We start from the raw sequence: 25,728 nt of genomic DNA, 5'->3' as shown, positions 1-25,728 counted from the left end.
AAATTTGCCAGGCCAACTCCCATAAACCAACCCTTTTTCTTCACAAATCAAACAAGAAAATGATTTCCCTAAAAACCCTCAAAACCACTCCCGAAAAATCCATCCATTCGACTTCGAGCTCGAATTCGTGCCCCCGTGTTTCGTTTTCCACGGAGCTTCTTGTTGGGAAAAACTACTCCTCCTTATATCCAAATCCCAAGGATGAAGACGAAAGTTATAGTAATGATTCCGAACGACAAAGAACTCCGAGTAACGGAGAATTCGAGTTTCTCTCCGGTGGCCTGACTAACATGAGAGCCGCAGATGAACTCTTCTGCGAAGGGAAGCTGCTGCCCTTTTGGCAAATGCAGCGATCAGATCATTATAAACTCAACAAGATCAGCCTAAATTCAGAGAATCTCGAAAAGGGTTTCGGAAAAGCCGAGCAAGTCGACAAGGAGGCTAGCAGAATCAGCTGGTTTCTTGATGATGATCCATCCCCTAGACCCCCCACATGCACCGTTCTTTGGAAAGAGTTGCTGAGTTTGAGGAAACAGCGTGCCTCGCCTCTTTCTTCTTCTTCTTCTTCTTCTTCTTCTTCATCCTCGTCGCGAAGCTCGAAAAACGAAAATTCGTCGGCAGATGGAGGCAAAGAAATGGGTGGGAATAAAGAGAAAGTAGTTGTGAAGAGGATTAAGGGAGTAGCGGAGAGAACAAGATCTGTTAGCAGTATCAGAATAAGGCCGGTGTTTAATCTGGCTGTATGCACACAAAGGAAGAACAATGTGTCTCCCTTGTTTAAATCAAGAAAAGTGAACTTGGAGAGGTAAAAAATTAAGATGGTCGTCATTTNAGATTGATTGAAGAATATGTTGCATCAATTAGTCACATCATTCATTTATTACAGCGTCGAAATAACTCAAACTAATCAGTGAAGAAATGGATACGTATTCCCGTGAAGAAGAAGAAGAAGATGGTATACCAACAAATCTGCTCTGCTACTCAGTCAAAGACTCGTCAAAAGAATGAATAATCAGATCATTATATATATATATATATATATATATATATAATTTTGATTAAAAAAACAAGAATATTATATATATATATAATTTTACTTGGATAAAATATGAAAACTACTGGTGGAATGTGTGGCACATGGAGAACTAACTAGCTCTAGGGGAAGGATCACTTCGGATTTTTATTGAAAAGGGATTTACAAAATGTCTACGTAACATGGGATGTGGCTGAAATTAAAGAATTTTTAAGAGGTTAGGCAGTTTCTACGTTTTTTTATATCAAAATATCAGCCAATTATAAAGTCGCACTAAAAAAAATCTCTATTTATTCTAATGTAAATCATTGTATTCTTTGTGTTTTATTTTCCGTTAATTATTAACATTTTACTTATTAAGATAAGTTTTGGAATTTAGTTCTAATAATGATGCGATCATGTATGAATCAAGATTACAATGCCTAATTTGCATGCATAACATATTATATATCCCAATAATTATAGACAATTCGAGTAATTGTGGTCCTTTATGTATTGAATATATTCTTCAAAAACTCCACCGACTCTCATTGCCTTTAGGGACATAAAACCGTTATGTTTAGTTTGGTATAATGGATAAAAGAGAGATTGATAAATAATCCTCTTTATATCACGTTTGGTACTTTTTTAGAAAGCTAATGATAATACCATGGGCCCGTGATAAATAATTTTATACAACGATAAAATATCTTTTTTATGAGATGTGATAATTTTAATTTAATGATAAAAACACCACAAATGACTTAATTGTCTTCAATATATAAAAATCTTAAACTTATCGTTCTCTCATTTAACCGCCTCATCAAATATATATATATTATCACTCGATTAACCTTAAAAATTGATATTTGACTTGACTCACAAAATCAATGGCTCAATTATCGTATTATATAATATATAAAATTAGGTAAAAATAAATAAATCATGCAAGCAATGTCGGCACATGAACAGATAAGAAATATAAACTCAATCAACAATTTTGAAATTTTAAAATTTATTATGATAAGGTTAATTTGTCATTACAATTTAATATATAGATTTAATCACTCTTATTAAAATCATATCAAACATTAAATATAATATCATACATCTTATTTATCATTAACTTATCTTTATATTATATATAAGTGTTTATCCTATCATGTATACCAAACTATGCCTTATAAGATTGATTGCTGATTATCGACCTCAATCGAATGTCGCATAGTAGAGGAGAATCAAAACCAATCGGTGCGTCCAATCTACTATTTTGAGTGTTGACGTGGAACCAAACACGTCAGTAGTTTCCGATGTCCCGTAAACATTTTCGATGTCTCTTAAACATTATGGTGAAAAATAAAAATAAAAAATGCAAGTTAGTCGTTAAAATAACGAATTCACCGATAACAAAACCATTTTTTTTTTTTTTGCAAATTGATATTGTTCCATTTATTTTTATCGCACTTTTTTTGGGTAGTACTTTCCAACACAAAGATGTGGTATCTTTATAGGGTGCTATTGAAGCCACATGACTTGTAGATATTATTTAAAGAACTTTGACTGTAAATGGGAGAGGCAAAAGAGAGCCTTCTTCCATTCATTTAAGCATTCTCATGGTACGGAATCCACTTTTTTCTAAGATATTTCAATAATGAGTCCAAGATTTTACTTGTGACACAACTGGCCGAATTATTTGGAATTATCAAATTTATGACAATAATTTGTTTAAATTTCTTTTTTTTTTTTAAATAATTTTTTTTTCGAATATTTGAGTGTCTCGTATTTGAAATTATGGATTTCAAATCCGAATTGTTTAAAATATTTATCAATAACTGTTGATTGATTGATTTCAAATTCATCGAAAAGTCAGAACTAATGTCATTTAAAATCCATTTCCAAATCAATTTCCTTTACTTAGAGATACATGGCTCTAAATGCAATCTTAGTTATAAATTGAAATATTCAAAATGTACCATGGTGGGCTGATTATTTATTGGGCTCATGTATTAATGGGCTAATTTGTGGAGATTTTTTCAAACAAGTGTTGGGCTTTCTATATAAAAAAGTTGACCTCGACAATTTATTTAAAATAAAAAAAAAATTTGTGTTTGATTTTATTTATTCAAGGTTTCTTCAAATTTATTGGATCTAATAAAAATATAATTAATTTTAGATCGCCAAAATGGAAGGATGAAAATTTTATACTCTGTAAATAAAATCTCGAATGTGATCTTATTATTACAAGTAAAAATAAACAATGAAAGACGATATTTTATCTAATGTCAAAATTTCAAATTTAAAACGAGGAGTATGTCTCTTGTGAGACGGTATTACGAATCTTTATCTATGAGACGGGTCAACCCTACCGATTTCACTATAAAAATTAAAACTTTTAGTATAAAAAGTAATATTTTTTCATGGATGACCTAAATAAGTTATTCGTATCACAAAATACAATCCGTGAGACCGTCTCACACAAATTTTTGTCTAAAACGAGGTTGACTTGAAATTTAAAATTAATAGTAATTGAATTTTGACCGATGGAATATGTATGGGACAACACAACCAAAAACAATTTTTTTAAAAAAATAAATCCAATGGTTATATTTTCTTCAGAAAAGATTTCAACCGTTAGATTTTCTTTTTAAAATTGAAATTTAGACTGTAAATTGCGAACTGTCTGCAATTTCCCCGCCTCCCTTAAATTACACATCGAATCGCCGCAACCCACTGGGGGAATTCAGAAACTGAAAAAGAAGGTACTTCGATTTCACTATTTCTATCAAATTTTTCCCTGAATACTTCTTTTCTTTTAGGGTTTTTAGTGTTTCTGTTCACGCACACTTTCATGGGTTTTCTGGTTTAGTACTATATCGAATTCGATATTTTTTTTGTTTGGGTGTGGGGGGGGGGGTGTTTTATCTTCGATCTGTCGTATATATTTGGGAATATAAAGGTTTGATGGTGGGTTTTTTTTTTCTGGAATTGTTTAATTGCTGTGCGACGGTGGTCTTTAAGATGTTTTGGCGTAGGCGGCTTAATGTGTTGTGAGAGACATAATTATTGCTTTTCAAAAGTTATATTTAAAACCTTGTATCTTTTTATTTGAAATGAACTATTACTCATGTGTATTTACATGTTAGTATTCTTCTGCCATGTGCACATCGATAATATGTACACGAAAGATTTTCTTTTTAAATTTTTATTTTCTGTTTTGTGTTCAACTTCTTTTATGTGGGTGAAGGAAGACCAGGGTCTTGAAATGCTAAATCATATGTTTCAAAACTCTCCGATTAATATATATATATATATATATATACACACTTTTTAAATATGAGACAAGTTAATGTCTGTTGGTTATTGTTTTGTCATTTCCTTAGTATGTGACATTAATCTGTTTAGCCGGGCTGAATTAATGTACCTTACGACTATTCCTAGAGGCAGTGATTCCTTGTTTTTGGAACGAGGATTCATTTGAAATTTCCGAGGTAGAGAAAAGGAAATTATCTCATGAATTGGTCGATTGCATTTAATCTTGTATTTTCTTTAGGAAAATACTTTGAGTGCATACTTTTCTTGGCTAGAATTTTTGGTAAGCAAACCTTTCTGTTTGTATCCATTCTATTCTATGGTTTCTTTTGTTATTTGTGTAAGCAAACCTTTCTGTTTTTATGCCAATTGATGTTTGATTTTAGTCATTTATTGGCATCTGCAACGAACTTGCAAATTGACTGTGTTATGCATCAGTCTGGATTTTAGGGTCGACTAGAATGGATACAAACACATCAAATGGAGAACGTCGACATGTTACGCTTAAACTGTGGCCTCCTAGCCAGAATACACGCCAGGTGCTAGTGGAGCAAATGACAAATAATCTTTCGGCTCCAACCATTTTCACCCGCAAGTATGGCAGTATCAGTGAGACCGAGGCTTCGAAATTTGCCAAACATATTGAAGAATCTGCCTTTTCTAGTGCAAATCAACATTATGAACGGGAACCTGATGGTGATGGCAGTTCTGCTGTGCAGTGGTATGCCAGTGAATGCAGCAAACTTTGTCTGAATGTTCTTAAGGGAGGATACAAGATGGAGGAAAAGGAAACGATGAGCTCGCAAGTTAATTCTGCTATCCACGATACCTTTTTTGATATTTCTAAAGGTCAAAGAGCATTCATAGAGGAGGACGAGTTACAAACACTTTTGAGTCCCTTAAAAGATCCAGGAAATTTTTACACTAAAATATGTTTCAGCAATCGAAGCTTTGGTCTTGGTGCTGCCCATGTTGCTGGTCCTATCTTATCAGCTATTAAAAACCAGTTGACAGAAGTGGATCTGTCAGATTTTGTTGCTGGGCGACCAGAGGCAGAGGCTCTGGATGTAATGACTATCTTTTCTGAAGCTCTGGAAGGCTCTCATTTGAAGCATCTGAATCTCTCAGACAATGCCTTAGGTGAGAAGGGAGTTCGGGCATTCAGTGTGCTCTTGTATTCTCAGACTGATTTGGAGGAACTGTATCTGATGAATGATGGGATTTCAGAAGAAGCAGCACGAGCTGTTTGTGAATTGGTTCCTTCCACAGAGAAGCTTAGAGTTCTTCATTTTCATAACAACATGACGGGAGATGCAGGGGCGGTTTCGATATCCAAGATTCTGAGGCGTTGTCCCTTGTTGGTGGATTTTCGCTGCTCATCTACCCGTGTTGGCTCTGAAGGTGGGGTTGCATTGTCTGAAGCACTTTCAGGATGTAAGAATTTGAAGAAACTTGATATCCGGGACAACATGTTTGGGGTCGATGCTGGCATCAAGCTGAGTGAGGCTCTTGTCAATCACGAGTATCTTACTGAGATTTATTTGAGCTACCTGAATCTTGAAGATGGTGGAGCAATTGCAATAGCTGATGCTCTCAAAGAGACTGCACCCTCACTCGAGGTCTTGGAGATGGCTGGGAATGATATAACAACCGAAGCAGCTCCTAGTTTAGCTTCTTGCATTGCTAAAAAGATGGCTCTTGTGAAGTTGAACTTGTCAGAAAACGATCTCAAGGATGATGGTGTGCTTATTATTAGCAAAGTATTTGGAGTAGAGCATGATCGATTGAAAGAAGTCGACATGAGCCAGAACTCTCTTAGAAGGGCAGCAGCTAGGACGTTGGCTCAGGCATTAATTAATAAGCCCGCATTCAAGTTACTGAATATTAATGGAAACTTCATTTCTGAAGAAGGGATCGATGAATTGACGGATATCTTTAAAGAAAATCCCGATAAACTTGCCCCGTTAGATGAAAATGATCCTGATGGAGAAGATTTTGATGACAAGGATTCTGGAGATGAAGAAGATGAAGGTGGGCAGGATGAGTTGGAAGTGAAACTCAAAAATCTTGACGTCAATCAAGAAGAGTAACTTAATCCTTCTGAAACTTATTTAGTTACATTAGCTTTGGTGGATGAAAGTTTATTTTCCCATGTTTCTCGCCCAGCTGAAGCTAATCGATCACACCATCAGTAGTTTGCGATCGATGCAGCATTTTTACTGTGATTCAGCATGAGCTTAGTTAGGGCTATGCATCTTTTTTTTTTATCAGATCGTCCACTGATAAATGATATATGCATGCAGACTTGTAGTTCTTGATGGCTCATTTTGGGGATATTTTATGGTATCTGTCATACTTTTCCTATCATATTTACTTTCCCTATTCTAGATTTATTATTTGAAGCGGTGTTCCAAACCCTTTCAAAAAAAATCAAAACCCATATTTCCATGCTAAGAACATGCGTTGTTTTATAGACGTCGACACGATTTGAGTTAATATTGAACACATACTTCTTGTAGTTCCAAGTAATGAAGAAGAATGGCTGAGTTGTGCGATGCAATGGGGAAGCAACCCAGAGAGGAGAGATTTGGGAACGGGTAAACTTGACACATGCTGTTATTCTGTTGACATACCGTAATTATTCAATCAGTCATGAGAAAGAAGTATAAATACGAGGTTAATTACTTTTTAACATTCAAATAAAAATACACTAATAAAAATAATTATATAGAAGAACAATGAAGCTTTGGGTTTTTTCCAGGACCGAAAAATGTTGTTTACACACTTTAAGGCATCTGAATCATACGAGGGTTACGTGGTTGCAAGATCATTACTGCATCCACCAATCTAAGTTACCAAATTATTTCTATATCTACATAATATGTTTCTATTTCTTCTAAGACTAGCAAATAATCTCAATCACATTAAGCTTGATCTCTTCCCTCTTATATGCTCTCCATGTCAATCCATTCAGCCCACTTTCCAAACCCTCGTCTGTGTTGTTTATAGGATAACTTTCAACTTCATTCCTACTCTTTTGAGCTGCCCAACCAAATCTATCTTCACTTCTCGTTTCACTCGCTGTGGAAACTGTCTCGCTTTTCAAGTCCGGGACCCTCTTCTCTCCCACAAGATTATCTCCAGCATTATATTTGGGTAGTTCATTATTCAAGAACAGTGATTTCTCTCGTACCCGTTTTGCAGAATGTATATTTACATCATCAAAATCAGTAACTGTATCATCACGAATTACCTCCTTTCTCTGCCTCTTACCAGTGACAGCAACTTCATTCGTATATCCTTTTTCCCTGCCATCCTTCATATCAGGCATGGTGTATACCCAATCTGGAACCTCACGATCTTCCATTAGACGAGATCTGTAATTCTCCCTCTGTTTTCTCTCTTCGTCCATTTTCTCAAACAACCAAAACTCATCATCTGTACGAGCTGCCAGCCGATTGATTTCTCGTTCGCTTGGCACATCTGTTCCAAGCGAACTAGAACCTTTGCACATGATTTCCTCTAAAATCTCTCTCCTATCTTGGGCTGCATGAACAAGAAAGACCTTGCATCAACACTTGTCCACTAAGACATTAACTCAAGAATGTTTAAGGCAAATTGTTTGCTATGAAGTATCTACCCAGTTATAGATTCACAGAAATAGCGAAACAGCGGTCATCTCCACCATAAATTTATAACTAATAGCATTACAACCACTGAACTACTGGGGGTATTGAATAAAAAATCGGAAAAAAAGTTGAAATGTTCGCGATATTGTTCGCGAGACCAACCCTCCCCATCTCTGTTACTTGCTGATAATATACTTTTTGCCATGCTGACATGTCACATTTTAGCATAACCTGAATTTTACTAGAAGGTACTTTTCCACCTCGTCTTTCTCCATTCTCAAAATAAATGGCCTTATGACCTAGATCATTTTGCAGGTACACAAATTAACTAGATACAGAAGGTTTCATACTTATGGAACGACGCATGAAAAAACAAATACTTACATGGTGCAAACGACGAATTACTAGCAATTGTTCCTCTTCTGTCAAGCTGACTTCACATTTGTCCGCAAAAGAAGCATTAAACCATTCCTCAAAGTTCTGAACTGAATTAAAAATGTTCGGAAGGAGAAAATTGAGCAGAGACCACAGTTCCTGCAAACTATTCTGGATAGGAGTGCCAATCAAAATAAGTCTCCGCCGAATTCGATATCTGCCACAAATCAATCAACAATAAATTTGCAATTGATTTCCATCAAGTAAATAGCTGGACAAGCCAGGTCAGCAATCTAATACCACTGAGATGATATCAATGTATAACCCACTAACTACAAGCTACTTAAGTGAGGCCCATACCGTGAAACCAGAGTACTTCAAAGTACACAATCGAAATTTTCTAAACGATGTCCTTCATCAACAATCAGGTAGTACCAGTGTATTTTCTTGAGAAATGCCTTGTCTCTAATGATAAGATCATAATGGGTGACCAATACATTGAACTTCCCTTCCCCTAAATACACGTCTCTCATTGCCTTCCTTTCATCAAGACGGCTATCATAAAGAACAACAGAAATGCTGAAACACAGAAAGTCCACCAGGGATGAAGAATTTATACAAAAAGTAAACATGAAGGAAGAGGTTATGTTACATACCTAGAAGCCCATGTCGAAAACTCATTCATCCAATTCGGTAGAACAGCTTTTGGGGCCACGATCAAGTGAGGCCCAGACACATCCTTGTTTTCCATAAGATATGCAACCAAAGCAATGGTCTGGATTGTTTTAACCAGACCCATTTCATCTGCTAAAATTCCATTTAAATTGTTATTGAATAAAGACAGCATCCACTGAAGCCCCTCCAATTGGTAGGGTCTTAACTCTCCACCTTGAAGTGTAGTTGGTTGCTCAGTCACCGATGGAAGTTCTCACCAGGTCAGGCCGACAATCGTTAAATGATTGAAGTCATAGCCCGAAAACTAACATACAGTTGCTTGTAATGCTAGTTGGGGCATCAATTTACATTTTAATTGAATGGGAGAATACATTTCTACATTTATTTAATTTATTTTCTTAAAAGAAATAAAAAACATTAAAAGTAATCAACATCTCTCGGATACTCCTTTTTAAAAAGGTTAGTTCTTTGATAGAAGGAAGTGTACGTTCCAAACAAAATAAGCTATCCTTCTTACCAATCACCAAGACAATCCCTAGTGGGTGCAGGAAAGAAGATATGGTAAGATGAAAAGAATCTAAAAAAACCTTATAAACGTAGCATAAATTTTTCGTCAGGAATAACTCGTGACTTTGGTAGAATACTAGAATTGAACTGCTTAAGAGCCAACTACCCATTCATTGACACGTGGTGAAAACCTTGTCATGGGAACTGATAACTGGACTTATTAAATATAAAAAAGTCCGGCCAAAAAATAAAATTAATACCTTCTCCTGTTTTGAATGAACAGAGTTATATTTCTGCTGTCCTTCTAGCAAATCACCCATCTTTATTTTATCATCAGATTCATCATCAAACAAGACATCTTCCTCTGGAACTTATTGTGCTGGTGTATCGGTCTTTGAAGCCGATGATTCTGGTATGTCAGCGTCTGAACCTTGCAAGGGTTCCACGCCGTCATGAGCAGCATCTTTTTGACGTTGCACAGCTGCTCCCAAACGAACTAAGAGATCATTAGTTTTTCCAAGGAGCATGGTCAATCTTTCACTCTTGCTCTCTTCCACCATTTTCATGTAAGCTTCTTGATCATCAGCTTTTAGAGCTTGGAATCTCAGTTTTTCAGCCCGTGTAGCTTGTTGTCTTAGTCTTCCATGCCAAGCCTGTGAGGATGGAGACAATATACTAAATCTTGAGCAATAGTATCATTTCTATGATTTATAAGAAGCTCAAGGGTATAATATCCACTTAATTTGATATGGATTCTTTCATGGACACATATTGAGCCATTTGATTACATGACCATCAGGCAGACTGAGACAGCCACAAACTAAGAATAAAAGGCCCAATTGCAATTTCACATTCCATAATATCAGTAAACATTTCAGTGTTAAACTATGTATATTCTTGTCCTTTTTAAACTTGAAAATGAATGAAAAAGGGAATTCGAGCAAAATGGAGAAAAAGACACTACCTCCCATTATTTTCCATGTCATCTTTTAGATATTCACGCCCGAAAAAAGAACTTTTACTTTCTTGGACACAAATGTAAGAAAGGTTTCAAAATACAGCTTAGAACAAAGTATGGTACATGGACACCATCATTCCTTTGTTTCCGACGTTTTTGTGCAGCCTGCACTTGCAATTGCAGCTCACGGAGTCACGGGCAGCATTTAGTAAGTCTGCAAAGAATTTCCTTTTCCCACTCTCTACACGATTCCTTTCTTCCTCCTCAAATCTTGACAACCTCTGCAACAAAGATTATAACATATTTTAGAATCCCATCTAAAGTTCATTCCCATTTCCCCATACAATTAAATACACCAACTTCCCCCCAAAGCCATTAGTAGAACTTGGAATCTGTCAGGAGATAGTCAGATACACATAGGCAAAGATGTTCATTTACAGAAACTCAAAAACAGTTAGGGGTCACAAAAACCACCACTTACCTCAGCATCTCGTTTCTTCTATAGGGGATCACCGGTTTCTACAGCAAAACCATCTCCAATACCATATAAAGGACGACGTAGTTGCATCATGCCCCAATCAAAGAATTGCTTATCAGGATTGGCACAATGCAAGCGAAGCCAATATTCAGAAATTACTTCTGAGCGAACTTTGTTCTGTAACTCAGCTAACTGATACGAAGAATTAATAGTCAAGAAACTAACTATTACAATCTGAAGCAGTTGTGAACTGCATGAAAAGGTTGTCGCAATGACAAATGGGCGTGAAAATCTTGATAGAGTTCACTATTTAATAATCATATTCACAATGAGAAGCAGCGCTAGTTCATGTGTAAAATCATATTATTTCCTGCTTTCACTTACATGGCATGCATTCACTTGGAAATGCTGGACAAGTACAATAGAAATCCATGGGCTATCTGTTTGGTTGCATTTGATTTTTCCATTTTGCAACAAATGGAAAGTTTCAACCAACTGCTTAGATTTTTAAAATTCAACTAATTTCAACTTCTAAAGAAACATAGAAACTGCATCCATTTAGCATATGCTAACAGCACAAGAAGCTTCTAATTGGAGTTCATCAACAAAATATTTATTGATAAATTGGTTTTAGGGTATCAACCGGCCATCTTTCTGCCTCCTTCTGTTATGATTTCTTTTAATCAAATTTAAAAAGATATCTTGGTCATTTCACAAATCAATTCTACCTTAAGTCCATACTCCATACAGTTCGAGCAAGCACCTTGACTGCAGGTCCTCGCCTCTATTTGTGGGCAAATCTGTCCAAAACAAAGTATATAATGTTTAAAAGACATCGTATTATCGGAAAAAAGAAGTTCAAAAGCTCTTTCATAGATCAGTTATTAGCCAAATACTTAACAATACACATTGAGTTCTTGAAATATTATGCTACTTCAGCTTATGTATGGCATCAGTACCTCTGTCAGCACCATAGTATAACTGTAATACCTATCAGAACTTTGATTCGAAGAAATATTTCACTAGTTTATAGAACAATTACACGGTAATATATGTTTCAAGTGCCGAAAAATTAAACTGAAGTTTCAAACAGACATCAAACAGATTTAGGATGTGAATATCATATAGAACTTCAATTGAGAAATACAAATAACTTCTTAGCAAATTATTTACTCTTCAGACAGCTAAGAAGTTTCACGAAATAAGATCAAACAAATAGAAAGAAGCCACAGAATCAATAAAGCGGCTCTCGTAAACGATATTGTGAGAAAAATTTTACAAGTCAGGGAAATATAAAACACCGGATAATCTATGTTGTATAGATACGGATACGGGTATCGTATAAAATAAGATACGGATATGGCGATACGGAAAATTTTGAAAATATAAGACACGATACGGTTACGATACGAGAATCATTAAAATATATATAAATTTAGTATTAAGAACTATAGAAATATATATACATATTTATGTAAATATATATAATGTACAACTTCAGAGCAGTGATTTAAAAAGAAAAAGCCACCGAAACGTATCTCCGTCGTGTCCATGACGTATCCTAGCCGTGTCCAAGACGTATCCGACTCGTCAAACTTGCAAAAAATCAACAACATGAATTTTTCTGTATCCGACATGCATATCCGCGTGTCGTATCCGTGTCCGATACTTCAAAAAAAAAAATAAGAAAATTCGTGCTTCATAGCGGATAATACTAAAATCTTTCTAAGTTATTCCTTATTTCTGAACCTTCCATATGTTAATCTTGCACCACGTCATCCTTGATTTGAGCGGTTTGAGCAAAGAATGAACCAATACACTAATAGGGTCAACTAATAACACTTTATTTAGCATCTTGTCATGAATCTTGTAACATGGAAACTGTTAATGGATAGGGAGTTCGAACTTCAATAGAAAAACCATATCAAATGAGCCCAAAAATCGTAAGAAATTCGTGAATTTGTTTCTGTAAAATTATTTAGTTCAACATATACCCTCTAGTTCAGTTAGACGATAATGAATTTGGCTCCGAAGGCATCTTTCATTCAATTCGATGAATCTGGAACCACGTACACAGCTCGATTGTTGCTTTAGCACAGCATCTTCAAAATCCAACATTAAATCTTCATAGCTTGGAACACCACAATTATCCTGGCCATGACCATTAAATGTTGAATCAGTGTATACAACACGGGATATATCGGAAAACAATAAGCGCATGAAATCAGTATGCTAGTCCACCACCAAAATATTACCAGTACCAGAAGGCAAAATGGTAATATAATAAAAGATTTCTTGATGCAGACACTGATGTTACTTGAAACGAGAAGCTACACAAAAGATTTTTTTTTATTTTACTCTTTTTGGACGCTCACATATGAAATTTCAGTTGTCCTCCTTCCCCTCAATCCAGTAAGACTTCATTTCACATCAGATAGCACCAATTTCGACAAACCCAGTTTCTAAAATCACGAAAAAGAATCAAGAAAAAAGAACAAAAGCAATGTTATAGGAAAATAGACTCGCTTATATCGAAAAGCTAAAAATTGATTTAAAAAAAGTGTCAAAACATTAAGAATTGCTCCTAGTAGCTTCAACAATCAAAGCAAACCGCCAATTCAAACTTACCCCCCAAAAAAAGATACGGAGAAAAATTCAAGAAATTTTCAATAAGAAGAACACAAAATTCGACACCGACCACTCACAAACAATATCCGCCGACGAAATAACCACAATAATCATAAAACCTCTCACCGTCAGCCTCGTATCCGTAGCCTCCTCCAGTGGCACTGCCGCTTCGTCACCAGGACCGCATTCAGCATCTTCATGACAATCTTCTCCGCGCGCGGCGACGGAGGAAACGGCGTCGTAAAGTTGCTGCAGCAAGGGCAAATTGCGGGAAAAGGAAATTGAGCGCGCATATCAAAGTCTTGGCGCTGTCGAGTGGCGGCTCTGGGCTCCGCCAGCTGAGCAACCATGGCGGGAGGAGAGCCAGCGATGCCTCGTCGTCCTGGGACTACAAAATCGAAAATCAATAAAGACAATAAATAAAATTGTGAAAATAATTAGCTTTATTATTATTTCGCTGTGATTTTTGGGAGATTGTCGTCCTGTCCTGTCCTGTCCTGTCCTGTCCTTAGTTAGCCAAACGTGTGAGAAATTACAGAAAAAACCCTTGGTATGTGGCTTGTAGTTGTTTGTTTACCTGATTTTCGTCTAAAGCTAAATTTATTCATGATAAAATATCGTCTGAGCTACAAATAATCAGACGTAATGTGAGAAATTACGTTAAAGTCTTTGTATGCATAATTTTATAGACAACTCCATCACATTTAAAATTGCATTTGCACCTTGAGTCTTGGTGCTTGATAACACCATGAATTAGCCTTGGGTTTGTTCAGGGCGGTGATCATTTTTATGTTGAAAGTGGGTTAGAGGATAGCCATAAACTGTATAATGCTGCTATTCTTCAGTTAGTTATTCTTGGTCCATGTCTGAATGTTGGCCCTTCACATGTAACGAGAACGCACTCATGAGTTTGTTTGAAAATGAGCATTCAATAAAATTTAAAATTTTATCATCATATTTTTTAAAAGATTGTAAATTCCTGTCATCATTCCTCGTTGCTGCCATTCTGGACTATTGGTTGGATATAAAATTTTAGGATTTTTTTGATTAAATAAAATACTTTTAAAGGGTAACAAAGTCAACTGAAAGTGTATCACAATTCATGTTTCAATTTATCACGCTTACCAAGAGTGATTTTTTATCAGCCAATTCGTACACCTTTTTTTTAATTACAAACCGATCTACCAATTCGTAAACTTTCGGGTTATTTACATGATCACGAGTTCTGTAAAAAAACAACCGAACACCAGATAAGCTTTGCCAAACTGACCTTAAGTTATTCTTTTTATCTCACACTTATTATATCGTGAAAAAAATTCTATCTAAAGTTAAGTTTCTCCGAAGTTTGTAGCATTCCTCCTATCAACTTATGAATCCAATACATTCTGAACATTCAGTAATTTGTAGCATTGTAGATTATTTACCTCTTAGTAAAGCGGCCATTAAAAGGGGCATGCATGGATTGCAACTTTCGCAACTGGAATTCACTCTATACCAGTTGAGCACACAAATTTTACTCTCAAAACTTTTCCATAACCTCCACTAATTTTCTCTCATTTTTCCATATTTCCATAATGCCTACACATACAATGGACAATAAACTCTACATATGCCGCGATTTCAGATCCTATGATAAGAGTGTTAAAGAAGCGAAAGTTCAGAAATCATATTCGAGATTTGCAGCAATTCGTAAAGGTTAACAGGATCTTGCCTTCTTGAGTCTCGACTTCTAATTCAAACCTTGATATTTCTTTGAAACACGGTTTATCGGTTCTTGAAAATACTGAAGCGATATAAAGATTGCTTCCTGTTTACAGAAGACAGGTCTTAGTGAAGGTGGTGCAATTCGCTAGCTTTACATGAAAACTGTAGATGTACCTCTGTCCGAATTGTCCTGCTTCCTTGATGAGGACATGTGTTGAGGTACAAATCAAAAACATCGAGCACTGTTTTCCCCTGCAATTAGAACACCTCTAAGTATAACATACACTCAAATAGCAAAATTAGGCAGTGGTTTGAGTTAATCTTTCAAAAAAATAAGTTTAATAGGTGATACAGAAAAATTGTATATGAGGATGAAATGAAGAGATAAGCTGGTGAAGCTAAGGCTCGCATTCAACAGTAAGAAGTTCCCACATACACTACCTTCAAATTTTCATCTTCTTCAACACACTCTTCCAACCCCGCGAGACCGCCAAAAGCTATTAGAAGGTGCCTAAACGCAAGATTTATTCTCATAAGCCAATTAAAGATTTATTGTGAAGTAACATATGCTCTGCTATCGGGGATAATACTCCTGATAAAATAAGTGAACGCCTGTAACATAGAAGTACCTGAATGACGGTAGAGAAAGTTCCGATGAATTAATAACTAAACCATGCTCAGAAGTACCAATCCGGTGATCATATCCTCCCTGTGATTGAGCAAAAAATAGTTGATAAGCAGATATCTTCGGCAAAGGGTAAAGTGATTGTGTCGTGCAGCCCATGCTCACTAGTCAGGCCCCAACAATAGCTAGGCACCTTGTATGGGGAATTCTTGAACACAGAACTAATGTTGGAAGCATATCGAACTCTATATCCCCAGTACATGCCCTCTTCTCTTGGCGTGGAAGGTGGGACAATTTTCCGTAGTTGATCTGAGAATTAAGAACTTGTAAAATTGACGCGTGCATTCTATTGTACTCAAAAAAGAGGTCCACAGACAACAAACCTCTATCTATATTACGATTAGTTCCCATTGCTACTGTTACTCTTGCTCCTGCTTCAACTACTTCATCGACCACAACGTTCTGCAAAATAAGACCTTTAAATCATAAGCAACCAAATTCAATTCAATCAAAAGTTTCAGCTATTGTCGCGTAGTACCATATCATTTAATCTTCATTTATATATATCAAGTGCAGGTTGTACTCGCTTGACAAGACCAAGGATGGATTTTAAAACTGAAATGTGAAAACTGAAATTTAGATGTGGAATCAGTGTTAAGCAAGACAGATAATGGCAAGAGAAAAATAGTCCATGTAGTACACAGTATACGTGTGTGCAAGGCGCGACAAAGTGAAATATTTTTAACTCGAATCCATGCCCAAATGTCACTCAACGAAGGAAGCTATCGCATTGCAGCAATCTGGCAAAGAAAATAGCGAGAAGAAATTTGGGAAAATCTTTGGGAGGTACTGACCACAAAATATTCATAATGTGGGTTTAGGGATAAAGATAAACTTCTACTAACATACCAATCGTTGAAAAATATATACAAAATGTATTCATTGCACAAAAACAGTAGGCAAAAGTCTACCATTTACAGACGGACAAAATAAAATTAATTTGCTAAAAATAAATCATGCAAAAAACAAACTTGATCGCATGTGTATAAGGTCATCAGAGGTAATTAATTAGTCAAGCAATAAAGACAAGTTAATAACTACAACATGAAGTGAGATAAAGTGGCAGATTATATATTACCTTGCTAAGACCCACATCAACAAGCGTCCCTACAGAACCTCCAACTAGGTTTTTCCTTGTGATGCCTACCAAGAAGAAAGAATCTCATACATTTCATTAATGGTAAATATTTACTAAAAAATGAAAACTGGAAGGAGGAAAAAGACGAACAAACAAAAAAATTGAATAATACAAGAAATTATAATGAGATGACAATAGCAAGGTCAAAAAATTGAAAAAGGAAGCTACTTAGAAAACAGTTTAGATGTAAAAAGAATAAAAAAAAATGTTTAAATTAAAATGAGAAAATTTATGGGCATCAGCAAAAATAATTTATCCACATGAACTTACCTGAAGTTCAGCGATCAAGTGTAAGACATCATTTGCCCCAAATACAGAGACATGCTAAAGAAACAAAAATAACTGAATTGTAAATCCTTTTGTCCTTCGAGACAACTCCGATCAATTTTAATATACAAACTGATTCCTCAATTTGTATGTGGATAATTACATGAAACGGAACTCAAACATCAGCTGGGGACCCTTTATTTCAAAAAATGTTGCAATATCTATACTTTTCCTTTCTCCTACTTGACTCATTCCACCAATACTAATGTCGAGCAAATACATGGATCCAATAGCTAAAAATGAAGCATGTAGAGAGTCAAGTGACATCCAATCCACTAAATTAAACCTAGCACAGTGAATCAGCTTCTGCAATGACTCGAAAAAGAAGAGAGAATGAGATATAACTATGATAGAGGTTCTTTAACTATGAAAGTAAATAATGACAATACCTTCTCTATATGAACACCATTCATGCTTACGCAAATGGTGGGGGGCATCAAGTGGAGATAACAGACCCTGGACATAGACATACAATGATAATGATTAAATACTAAATCAGTTTAAGCACGCTGCCAATGTGAACACCAGATTCTCACCACAAATCTCAAACTGTTATGCTTAGGGAAAAGATCCTTCCTGAGATACTGTGGGGTCTCGAGATATGTCAAGATTCTCAGAAGAAAAGCAGCACCACTCTCATTGTCATCTGAATTGTTTAACACTGTTTCAGTGGATGTGTCCTCAGATATACTTTTGTTATCAACCACAATGATCTGTTTGACAAAAGCAAAAACATCTGGTGACCACATCTACACCTAAACATATCTACACCTATATCTGCATAGCTACTACATGTTTGTACAAACATTCATAATGCATAATGCTTAAACTGAATAAATGAGATCGTACAAATATTTTAAGAGGGGAAGACGTGAAACTGCGGGAAGTGAGATAAAACCAGATCACAGAAACACTTATCAAGATTATCAAAATCTTGTAGTGTTTAAGTCACAAGCATCCACTTGTTTTGAAATACACACGCACTCGGACTACATGGTGTCGTGCATAATGAGCAAATCATGGAGTATATTAAGACAGGTAGAAAAAATAAAAATTGTTACATTAGGGTTTAATTTTTTGACTAGGACAACAAAAACATAATGAGATATCACTATCTGAACTAAAGTCAAAACATTCTTGTTAAAGAAACAACTTTCAACTCAGGGGATGTCATAACCAAACATAATAGATATCCTATTTAGCCTTTTTCTCAATAGGAGTTAAATGAACTAGTAAAAAGTAAACTAAGCATTTTCATAACTTGTCTTCTAACCGATCCTTCATCCAGCAAGATCTAACTTGAACCCATGTACGAAAGAAAAATAGCTAAACCCAAACAACAATAATCTGCATAATTCATCGATCAACCTAGCCTATGTAATAGAGGGCAATTCCTCTTTAAAAACTTAAACATAAAAAATAAAGCAGAAATATATTCACAGCACAGATAAGCTCATTCCAAAAGTGTATAACTTGACCTCGTCTATTCTAAAAATGGTGGCCGCACGAGCAACCTGGCCAGCCAACTGCAAAGAAAAGTAGTTGTGAAAAACTAAAACATACCAACATTTTTTTTAAAAAAATTATGCACGAAGACCGTAGAAAATGAAAAAATTACACGAGTAGCTAGTTCAAGGGACTGAGCGTTATTAATAATGGACCCAGGAACAGCAATGCTAACTGTAGGCATCTCATTTGCTACAGTTTCGACGTATTTCTGCTGCTCTTTGATTTTCTTCTTCTTTTTCCGTTGCTTTTCGTTAGATTGAGAAGCGCCGTTTACGGAAGAAAGATCATCTTGGCCCATTGCTTCGTATTCTCTCTTCTTCTTCCCCATTTTTTAACTTTCTTTCTTGCCGTCAGCCTCTACTGGGGGTTTAAATTTGTGATTTAGGGTTTTAAAACTAGTTTGTACAATGGGCTTCTCCGTAAGTACCACATGGACCTTAGTTTATATTTTTCTGTTGCCATCAAATATTTTACTTAAAAAGACGATTTGAATATGATTATGTTTTTCATTTTATTTAAATAATAAACTGGAATTTTAACTAACATTTGTTCTTTAGCAAAAACTTATGAGAGACGATCTCACGGGTTGTATTTTATGAGACAGATCTCTTATTTGGGTTATCTATGAAAATTATTATTTTTTATGCTAAGAGTATTATTTTTTATTGTGAATATCGGTAAAATTGACATATCTCACAGATAAAGATTCGTGAAACTGTCTCCCAAAAGACCTAATCTTGTTCTTTTTGGTTGGATGAATGAATGGTCACTACTGCATCTTCAACTTCTCCTTAAATTTGAGATTTTCATATCACATAAGCTACAAATCGATAATATCATTATTGTCTTTCAAACATGATAAGTTTTGGTTAAAAAAATCTCATTCTTCCGTTACTTCCGTAAAAATCAATTACTATAAAAAAAATTCTGACAAACTAAAATCTAAGTTACACATATGCATCATGTGTCAAGAACCACTAAACTACTTTGGAGCACAAAATTTTGAGTATTACTTATTTAGAAAATACATAAAATAGAGGGATTTTTTTTAATAGGACTTACATTAAAAAAATACACACAAAAACAACTGTGAGATGTGTATTTAATTTAATATATTGATTAATATTATATCTCTTGTAAGATGGTCTCGAGATAATAAGTAATATTTTTTCATGAGTGATTAAATAGAAGACGTGTCTCACAAAATTGACTCGCATAAAGTTTTTGTGATNTTATTTATTAAAAATAATAATTCTTGGTTGAGTATGAACCTTTCACTGTCATTTTTTTGTGGAAAATATATTTTTAATAAAAAAAACTCACAAATTAAATATGCCACGTGTACATAAAATAATTTGATATCTATATCCCGACATACTACACATGTTTCCCGATAAACATGAAGTTATATATGCTACATTTTGTCCTAATTCTTTCACAAATCAAATGCAGGAGTCATTGCAAGATGAAATGACAAAAAGAAAACACGAGTTCGTGAGGTTTTAGCTTTAGGAAAAAAATAAATTAGGGGAAATTCATGTGTTCAAACTTTTAATTATTGACAGTCGAGTTAACGTCAATTATTATTTTAGATTGACAGACCAATTTTAAAAAGACTAAATCTTCATATGAATAAATTGAAAGGCTGAAAATGGGAATGGATCAAAGTATTATGTGAAATGCAATTCTTGCTTACTTTTAATATATATGAAACATTTTTTTTATATCCTAATTTAGAGGTGGAAAAGACTCGAACTTGAGTCAATACATAAAAAAATACGATGAGACCATTGAACCCGGTCCTCGGTCTCATATATATATATATATATATATATATATATATATGAAACATTTAATACATGCACGACAGTGATATATGATTAGCTTCATTCATGGCTGGGAAAAGATATGATAAATATTATAAAAAAAATAATAAACAGCTTGTGACAGCTAACAATTAATTTATTTAATGCGAAAAAAATCTAATTCCAATATAATATAATATAGTATAATATATAAAAGAGTAGTAGAAATTAAATAATCTTTTAAAATTAATAGATTGTTAATATTTATTTATCCTCACACCTCAGTCCTCACCAAAGAGAGATCCTATTGCTATTTTTGTCAGTGTTCACATTTTACCAGCAATTTCACAAACAAATTCAACATCTTCTCTCAAAAAAAAAAAAAAAAAAAAAACCTTCACATTTTATTTTTATTTAATTCTTTTTACAATTTTATAAGTTTTTTATAATATATAATTTGATCGATTTTTTTACCTAATTTTTATTTTCACCTTTCATGTATTTAATATATGTGACATTTAACTAAATGATTAAATGCAAAAGTAAGTTTCAAAAAATTAAGTTAAGGCGATCTATGTAAAAAATAAATAAAAATTACTTTTTTATTTTTATTTTTGTAAAATTTATTACAGAAAACGAGCTAAAAATCTGAGTCAAATTTTGGAGAAAAGAGAAGTCAATATCAAACAAATTGTTCACGTGAAATCGTTGGCTTCCTAATTAAAAGAAGAGAATTTTATTATTCAACTCCATCTTCGTCATGATCATATAAACCATTAAAAAATTATTTCACTAAATTAACTATTATTAATTTTTATCTTTCTGGGGACTGGGAAAGTCTCAATTTCTCGATTAAATAATATACACAGGTCACGTTATTTTTATATATATTAAATTAGACAAAAACTTATGTGAGACGGTCTCACGAGTCGTATTTTGTGAGACGGATTTCTTATTTGGGTCATCCAATACTTTTTATGCTAAGAGTATTACTTTTTATTGTGAAAATCGGTAGGGTTGACTCGTCTCACAATAAAGATTCGTGAACTCGTCTCACAAGAGATTTACTCATTAAATCGAAGTTAATGATTTACACTTTGGATATTTCTAGATTAACAAAACATTTCAAAAAAAAATGGCCTAATGAATTATTTAGTTACTTCAATCCCTCCAAATATACGCTTTCATTGTTGTACATAAAATACTATCTATGTGGATCTTTTGTAAATTTATTTAGACTATATATATTTTAAGGGAAATTTGATTTTTTTTTAATCCACTAACTTGTTGAATTTTGGTCTACTAAATTTTCAAATTTTGGTTTTAATTTTAATACATTGATTTTTAATTTTCGACTATTTTGATCTAATTGCTGATGTGACACTGACATCTAAAACTTTTGACTTGTCAGAATTGGATAAATTAACAGTCAAAAATCATTTTTCCTTATTTATTACTTTATATTAAACTTGAGTCATCTATGACAAGTAAATACTGATTTTGTCCGTCAATATGACACCAACATCAAAATACATATCTAACCCGAAAGTTACACATCCACTAAGATTGTTAAAGGATAAAGATGTCAAAATAAAAATTACATTCACTCCACCATCTGATTGAATTCATTATAATCTAGGTGTCAAAATAGGTTAGACTCGTCGGATTGGCTCGTACTGCTATGTAAAATTGGTGGGTCGACAATTTCTCACCCAACCAAATGATGGCCTGACCCACATCGTTCCACCTAATGATGGATTCTGGATTTCTGGTGGGTTGCGGACTGGCCCGTCCCAACCCGCCAAATTACATATAATCTTGTCAGATTAATCCGTCCCGTCACCTGAAATATGTGGGTTATGTTGGTGTTTTTCTAACTAGCCTAAAAGGTGGTGGTCCTGTCGATGCTGCCCCACAGGATCTGAGCAGTTGATTTAAAGAATTTGATGGACCCCGCATATGAATTGGTAGACCCCTCATAGATGTGGTTAAAATTGGGCCTTTGATTACCTCATGAGGCTAAGGTGAAATATTCCGTGGTCGAACAGGTTGTGGGCTGACCTGCTCAACTATACCGTTTTGACACTTTTACTTCCAATTTAAAATAAAAAAAAAGCTATCAACTTCTTAGTTCTTACACTCCATAATGTTCACATTTCTTATTCCTCGTCTTTTTTTAAATAATTATCTTTTTCAAATTTTGCAACCATCAAAATAATTCTTATTTTTATGAAAATATTAATTTATAAAAAACACATAACTTCTCTCTTTATACCTATATACAGGCTCGTTTCACTCTATATTATTCTATGATACGCATTGCATGTGTGGCACTAGTTTTTATGAATCATATTTTGTAGAGGACAAATAATATTTCACACACACAAACATATATATATATATATATATATCTACAAAGATATCGCACTCTCAATATTAAACATCCTTATCTAAAGAATTTTCATATCCACTCAAGGGAGTTGGATTAGATTAGTACCAAATCAATTCAAGAATCAAAAAATCGAAAAACAAATATGGAAATAAAACAAAAAATAAATATGGAAACAAAACAAAAAAATGCCATATTTCCTCTTATTTTCCTTTTATTCCCAAACGCGTTGTTTGTGGAGGATTAATGATTATAGAAAATCAAGTGGTGCAAAAAAGCTTACCTTTTTCCACAGCACACACAAGATCTGCTAAGCACTTTTGTGGACTATAAATTCACATTCATCCCCTTCACTTATCTGTCCATTCATTCATTCATTCTTTCTCCTCCCTCTCCTCTCTTCTCCTCTGTTTCCCAAAACTATAATTCATTTTCAAGAAAAAAAATAAGAAATACCCAAAACAAATTACACATGTCAGCCACAGTGTGTGAAATAGCCGCCACCACTATAAAGCTCAGTGTTTCGGAGGCGGCGCCTCCCACGCCGGCGTCGGATTTTCAGTTCACCAGCTGGGGTTTTCGCCGGATCTTCTGTGATGATCCCACGAACAGCAAAGGATCACTGGACGATTATAGTTTTTATCCAGACCCTTTAAGTGAAAAATCCTCAATTGCGAGGCTCAGTGCTAAAAGCCTCGAAATGTGCACGGAAAATTTGGGGAGCGAAACGGGCACTGATACCATTCCCGATGTTGGCAGCATTTTCTCGTCTTCTATTTCGTCTTTCGATCAGGAGAACTCGTTGAGCTTTAAAGGAAGCGATCAAGAAAAGTTGAAGAACAAAGTGAAGCAGCCGCCGAGATACGAAGAGGCAAGTTCGTGTCGGAAATTCCCACCGCCGCTGACGACGATGAGTGGGACAGGTTCAATACAGGTCCGCCGCCACTGCGAAGGCGGCAGGCTGATTATCGAGGCGGTGGAGAGGCCGTTGAGGAATTCTTATCTGCAGGTGGAGAGGAGTGGCGGCAGGCTCAGGCTGTGTTATCTGACGGATTCTGAGTCTGACTCGGATCATGACACGACGGAGCCGCCTCAGGAGGAAGATGAAGCCGGAGGGGGTTTTGAATCGGGGACGGAAGAATTCGGATTCCAAATTTTGAGTCGCTGTAAGGAAAGGAGGCATGAAAATGGTGGGTTGTGTAGTAATTGGAAACCTGCATTTTGGGTGGCAACTTCTTGAAAATAAGTTGTTATATTGCTATGTTTGTTTTTTATTTTTTGGACAACTTTAGATTTATATGGATGTTCGTTAAATGAAGAATTTGAAATTTTTTTCCCTATAAATTTGATGTTAATATATTGGACTTTTGAGAATCAATTTATATGAAATTCCATTCCACTTTATTCAATAAAATAATCATGTTTCATAATAATATGTGTTTCAACAACATGTATAATTAATTAATAAATCAATGATTAAGCTCTATAATATAATATTATAACCATTATTTTTTAAATTATGAGTTTGTAAACAGTAGGCCACCAATATTCAAGAATTTTAATACAAAATCGAACTATATAATTGAGACCTGGATTGTAGAGAGTAATATTTGAGTTCAATATTCGAAACCTCCTCCGTTGGTTTTTGTACTAGTAAGATGTGTGCAATCAATGACGAATGCAGGAAATAATGGTCGGGAATGAAAGCCAATCAATTCAAAAAATTATACATTTCTGGTAGAAATATCAAATTGTGGAAGGCAAAAATTTGTGTGAGAAAGTCTCACGGGTCGTATTTTGTGAGACGGATCTATTATTTGGATCATCTATGAAAAAATATTATTTTTTATGTTCATAATATTATTTTTTATTGTAAATATCGATATAATTTACCTGTCTAACAGATAAAGAGACGATAATTTTATGATCATCATCTTAAGATTAAAGACTAAGAAAGATACTGATTTATTTGTACCCAAAAGTACTGTGGAAGCCGCCACTTCCTTCCATTTCAAAATAAATACCAAGATTTCCATAAGATTTTTTCATCGTCGTTATCATACTTTACAAATATTCTAAGGTATACATTTGTTTGGTTTATTAAGCGAGATATGAGGTGACATAGAGAATCTTAATCGGTCGAACGGATTACAAGACGGGACAGGTTGACATATACCAAAATATTGTACATAATATGTATGTCTGATATATTAAATTAAATACATATACGATATATTTATATATATATTATTAATAATTTATTTAATTACATATATAATAGATTCATTGAGTTGAACTTGTTGAATTTTGAGACTAGACGAATCTAAAAAAGAAATAAGTACGATTAGTAGTTAAAATCCTTTTTATTTTATTTTTTTATAATGGAAATTAGTCTCGGATTTGATTAAACCTCGAACCTACCCATTGCGAGGTGACATTTCACAGTTAATATATAAAAACAACACACGAGATCCATTAAAAGATTATGCCAGTGGTGGATGATTGCGATGTGATCATCCAAGTTGAGTTGTACGGAAATATAAAAACGTCTCGAATCACACAAAAATTCATATGGTCGAAAAAAAAAGGGTAACTTACTA

The 25,728-nt window shown here is 34.6% G+C and overlaps 4 protein-coding genes, 1 non-coding gene and 1 pseudogene across 6 annotated transcripts; 3 read left to right on the top strand and 3 right to left on the bottom strand.

Annotated features, from left to right (window-relative positions):
- LOC140958675 (uncharacterized) lies at positions 1-1,038 on the top strand. The gene is made up of 2 exons (XM_073416213.1): positions 1-805; positions 887-1,038. The coding sequence occupies exons 1-2, from the start codon at positions 60-62 to the stop codon at positions 912-914; spliced, it is 774 nt and encodes a 257-aa protein (XP_073272314.1). The 5' UTR covers positions 1-59; the 3' UTR covers positions 915-1,038.
- Positions 1,039-3,643: 2,605 nt separating this feature from the next.
- On the top strand, positions 3,644-6,688 carry LOC140962762 (RAN GTPase-activating protein 2-like). 2 transcript variants are annotated; one of them, XM_073421746.1, is made up of 2 exons: positions 3,644-3,771; positions 4,760-6,688. In XM_073421746.1, the coding sequence occupies exon 2, from the start codon at positions 4,783-4,785 to the stop codon at positions 6,409-6,411; it is 1,629 nt and encodes a 542-aa protein (XP_073277847.1). In that variant the 5' UTR covers positions 3,644-3,771; positions 4,760-4,782; the 3' UTR covers positions 6,412-6,688. The 2 variants fall into 2 exon arrangements, with proteins under 2 accessions (XP_073277847.1, XP_073277855.1); XM_073421754.1 differs by having other exon boundaries at positions 3,664-3,771; positions 4,772-6,688.
- Positions 6,689-6,981: 293 nt separating this feature from the next.
- LOC140971860 (probable ATP-dependent DNA helicase CHR12) lies at positions 6,982-14,356 on the bottom strand (annotated as a pseudogene).
- Positions 14,357-15,029: 673 nt separating this feature from the next.
- LOC140962755 (uncharacterized) lies at positions 15,030-19,325 on the bottom strand. The gene is made up of 11 exons (XM_073421733.1): positions 19,044-19,325; positions 18,904-18,951; positions 17,962-18,138; positions 17,815-17,881; positions 17,039-17,103; positions 16,284-16,362; positions 16,094-16,209; positions 15,905-15,984; positions 15,717-15,786; positions 15,450-15,527; positions 15,030-15,378 (listed from the first exon to the last, which is right to left on the bottom strand). Exons 1-11 carry the CDS (start codon positions 19,260-19,262, stop codon positions 15,301-15,303), a joined length of 1,077 nt encoding a protein of 358 aa, XP_073277834.1. The 5' UTR covers positions 19,263-19,325; the 3' UTR covers positions 15,030-15,300.
- On the bottom strand, positions 17,333-17,395 carry LOC140971912 (small nucleolar RNA snoR101). The gene has a single exon (XR_012174386.1). It is a non-coding gene; the product is annotated as a small nucleolar RNA snoR101 (small nucleolar RNA).
- Positions 19,326-23,496: 4,171 nt separating the features above from the next.
- Positions 23,497-24,465, top strand: LOC140958667 (protein FANTASTIC FOUR 3-like). The gene has a single exon (XM_073416202.1). The coding sequence runs from the start codon at positions 23,601-23,603 to the stop codon at positions 24,366-24,368; it is 768 nt and encodes a 255-aa protein (XP_073272303.1). The 5' UTR covers positions 23,497-23,600; the 3' UTR covers positions 24,369-24,465.
- Positions 24,466-25,728: the final 1,263 nt, after the last annotated feature.

The sequence above is a fragment of the Primulina huaijiensis genome, chromosome 2, assembly GCF_012295235.1.
Source record: "Primulina huaijiensis isolate GDHJ02 chromosome 2, ASM1229523v2, whole genome shotgun sequence".
Taxonomy (NCBI): domain Eukaryota; kingdom Viridiplantae; phylum Streptophyta; class Magnoliopsida; order Lamiales; family Gesneriaceae; genus Primulina; species Primulina huaijiensis.
This window is presented reverse-complemented; position numbering and strand designations above follow the sequence as displayed.

Bases quoted from the DNA above. Each gene is read 5' to 3' on its own strand.
- LOC140962755 (XM_073421733.1), bottom strand. From the start codon at position 19,262: ATGGGGAAGAAGAAGAGAGAATACGAAGCAATGGGCCAAGATGATCTT. The intron at 16,210-16,283 runs GTTTGTTGTCTG...CTTAATTCTCAG, and splicing joins TAATCGTAATATAGATAGAG to ATCAACTACGGAAAATTGTC. The intron at 15,379-15,449 runs GTACATCTACAG...TTCTGTAAACAG, and splicing joins GCAGGACAATTCGGACAGAG to GAAGCAATCTTTATATCGCT.
- LOC140958675 (XM_073416213.1), top strand. From the start codon at position 60: ATGATTTCCCTAAAAACCCTCAAAACCACTCCCGAAAAATCCATCCAT. The intron at 806-886 runs GTAAAAAATTAA...CATTTATTACAG, and splicing joins AGAAAAGTGAACTTGGAGAG to CGTCGAAATAACTCAAACTA.
- LOC140958667 (XM_073416202.1), top strand. From the start codon at position 23,601: ATGTCAGCCACAGTGTGTGAAATAGCCGCCACCACTATAAAGCTCAGT.
- LOC140962762 (XM_073421746.1), top strand. From the start codon at position 4,783: ATGGATACAAACACATCAAATGGAGAACGTCGACATGTTACGCTTAAA.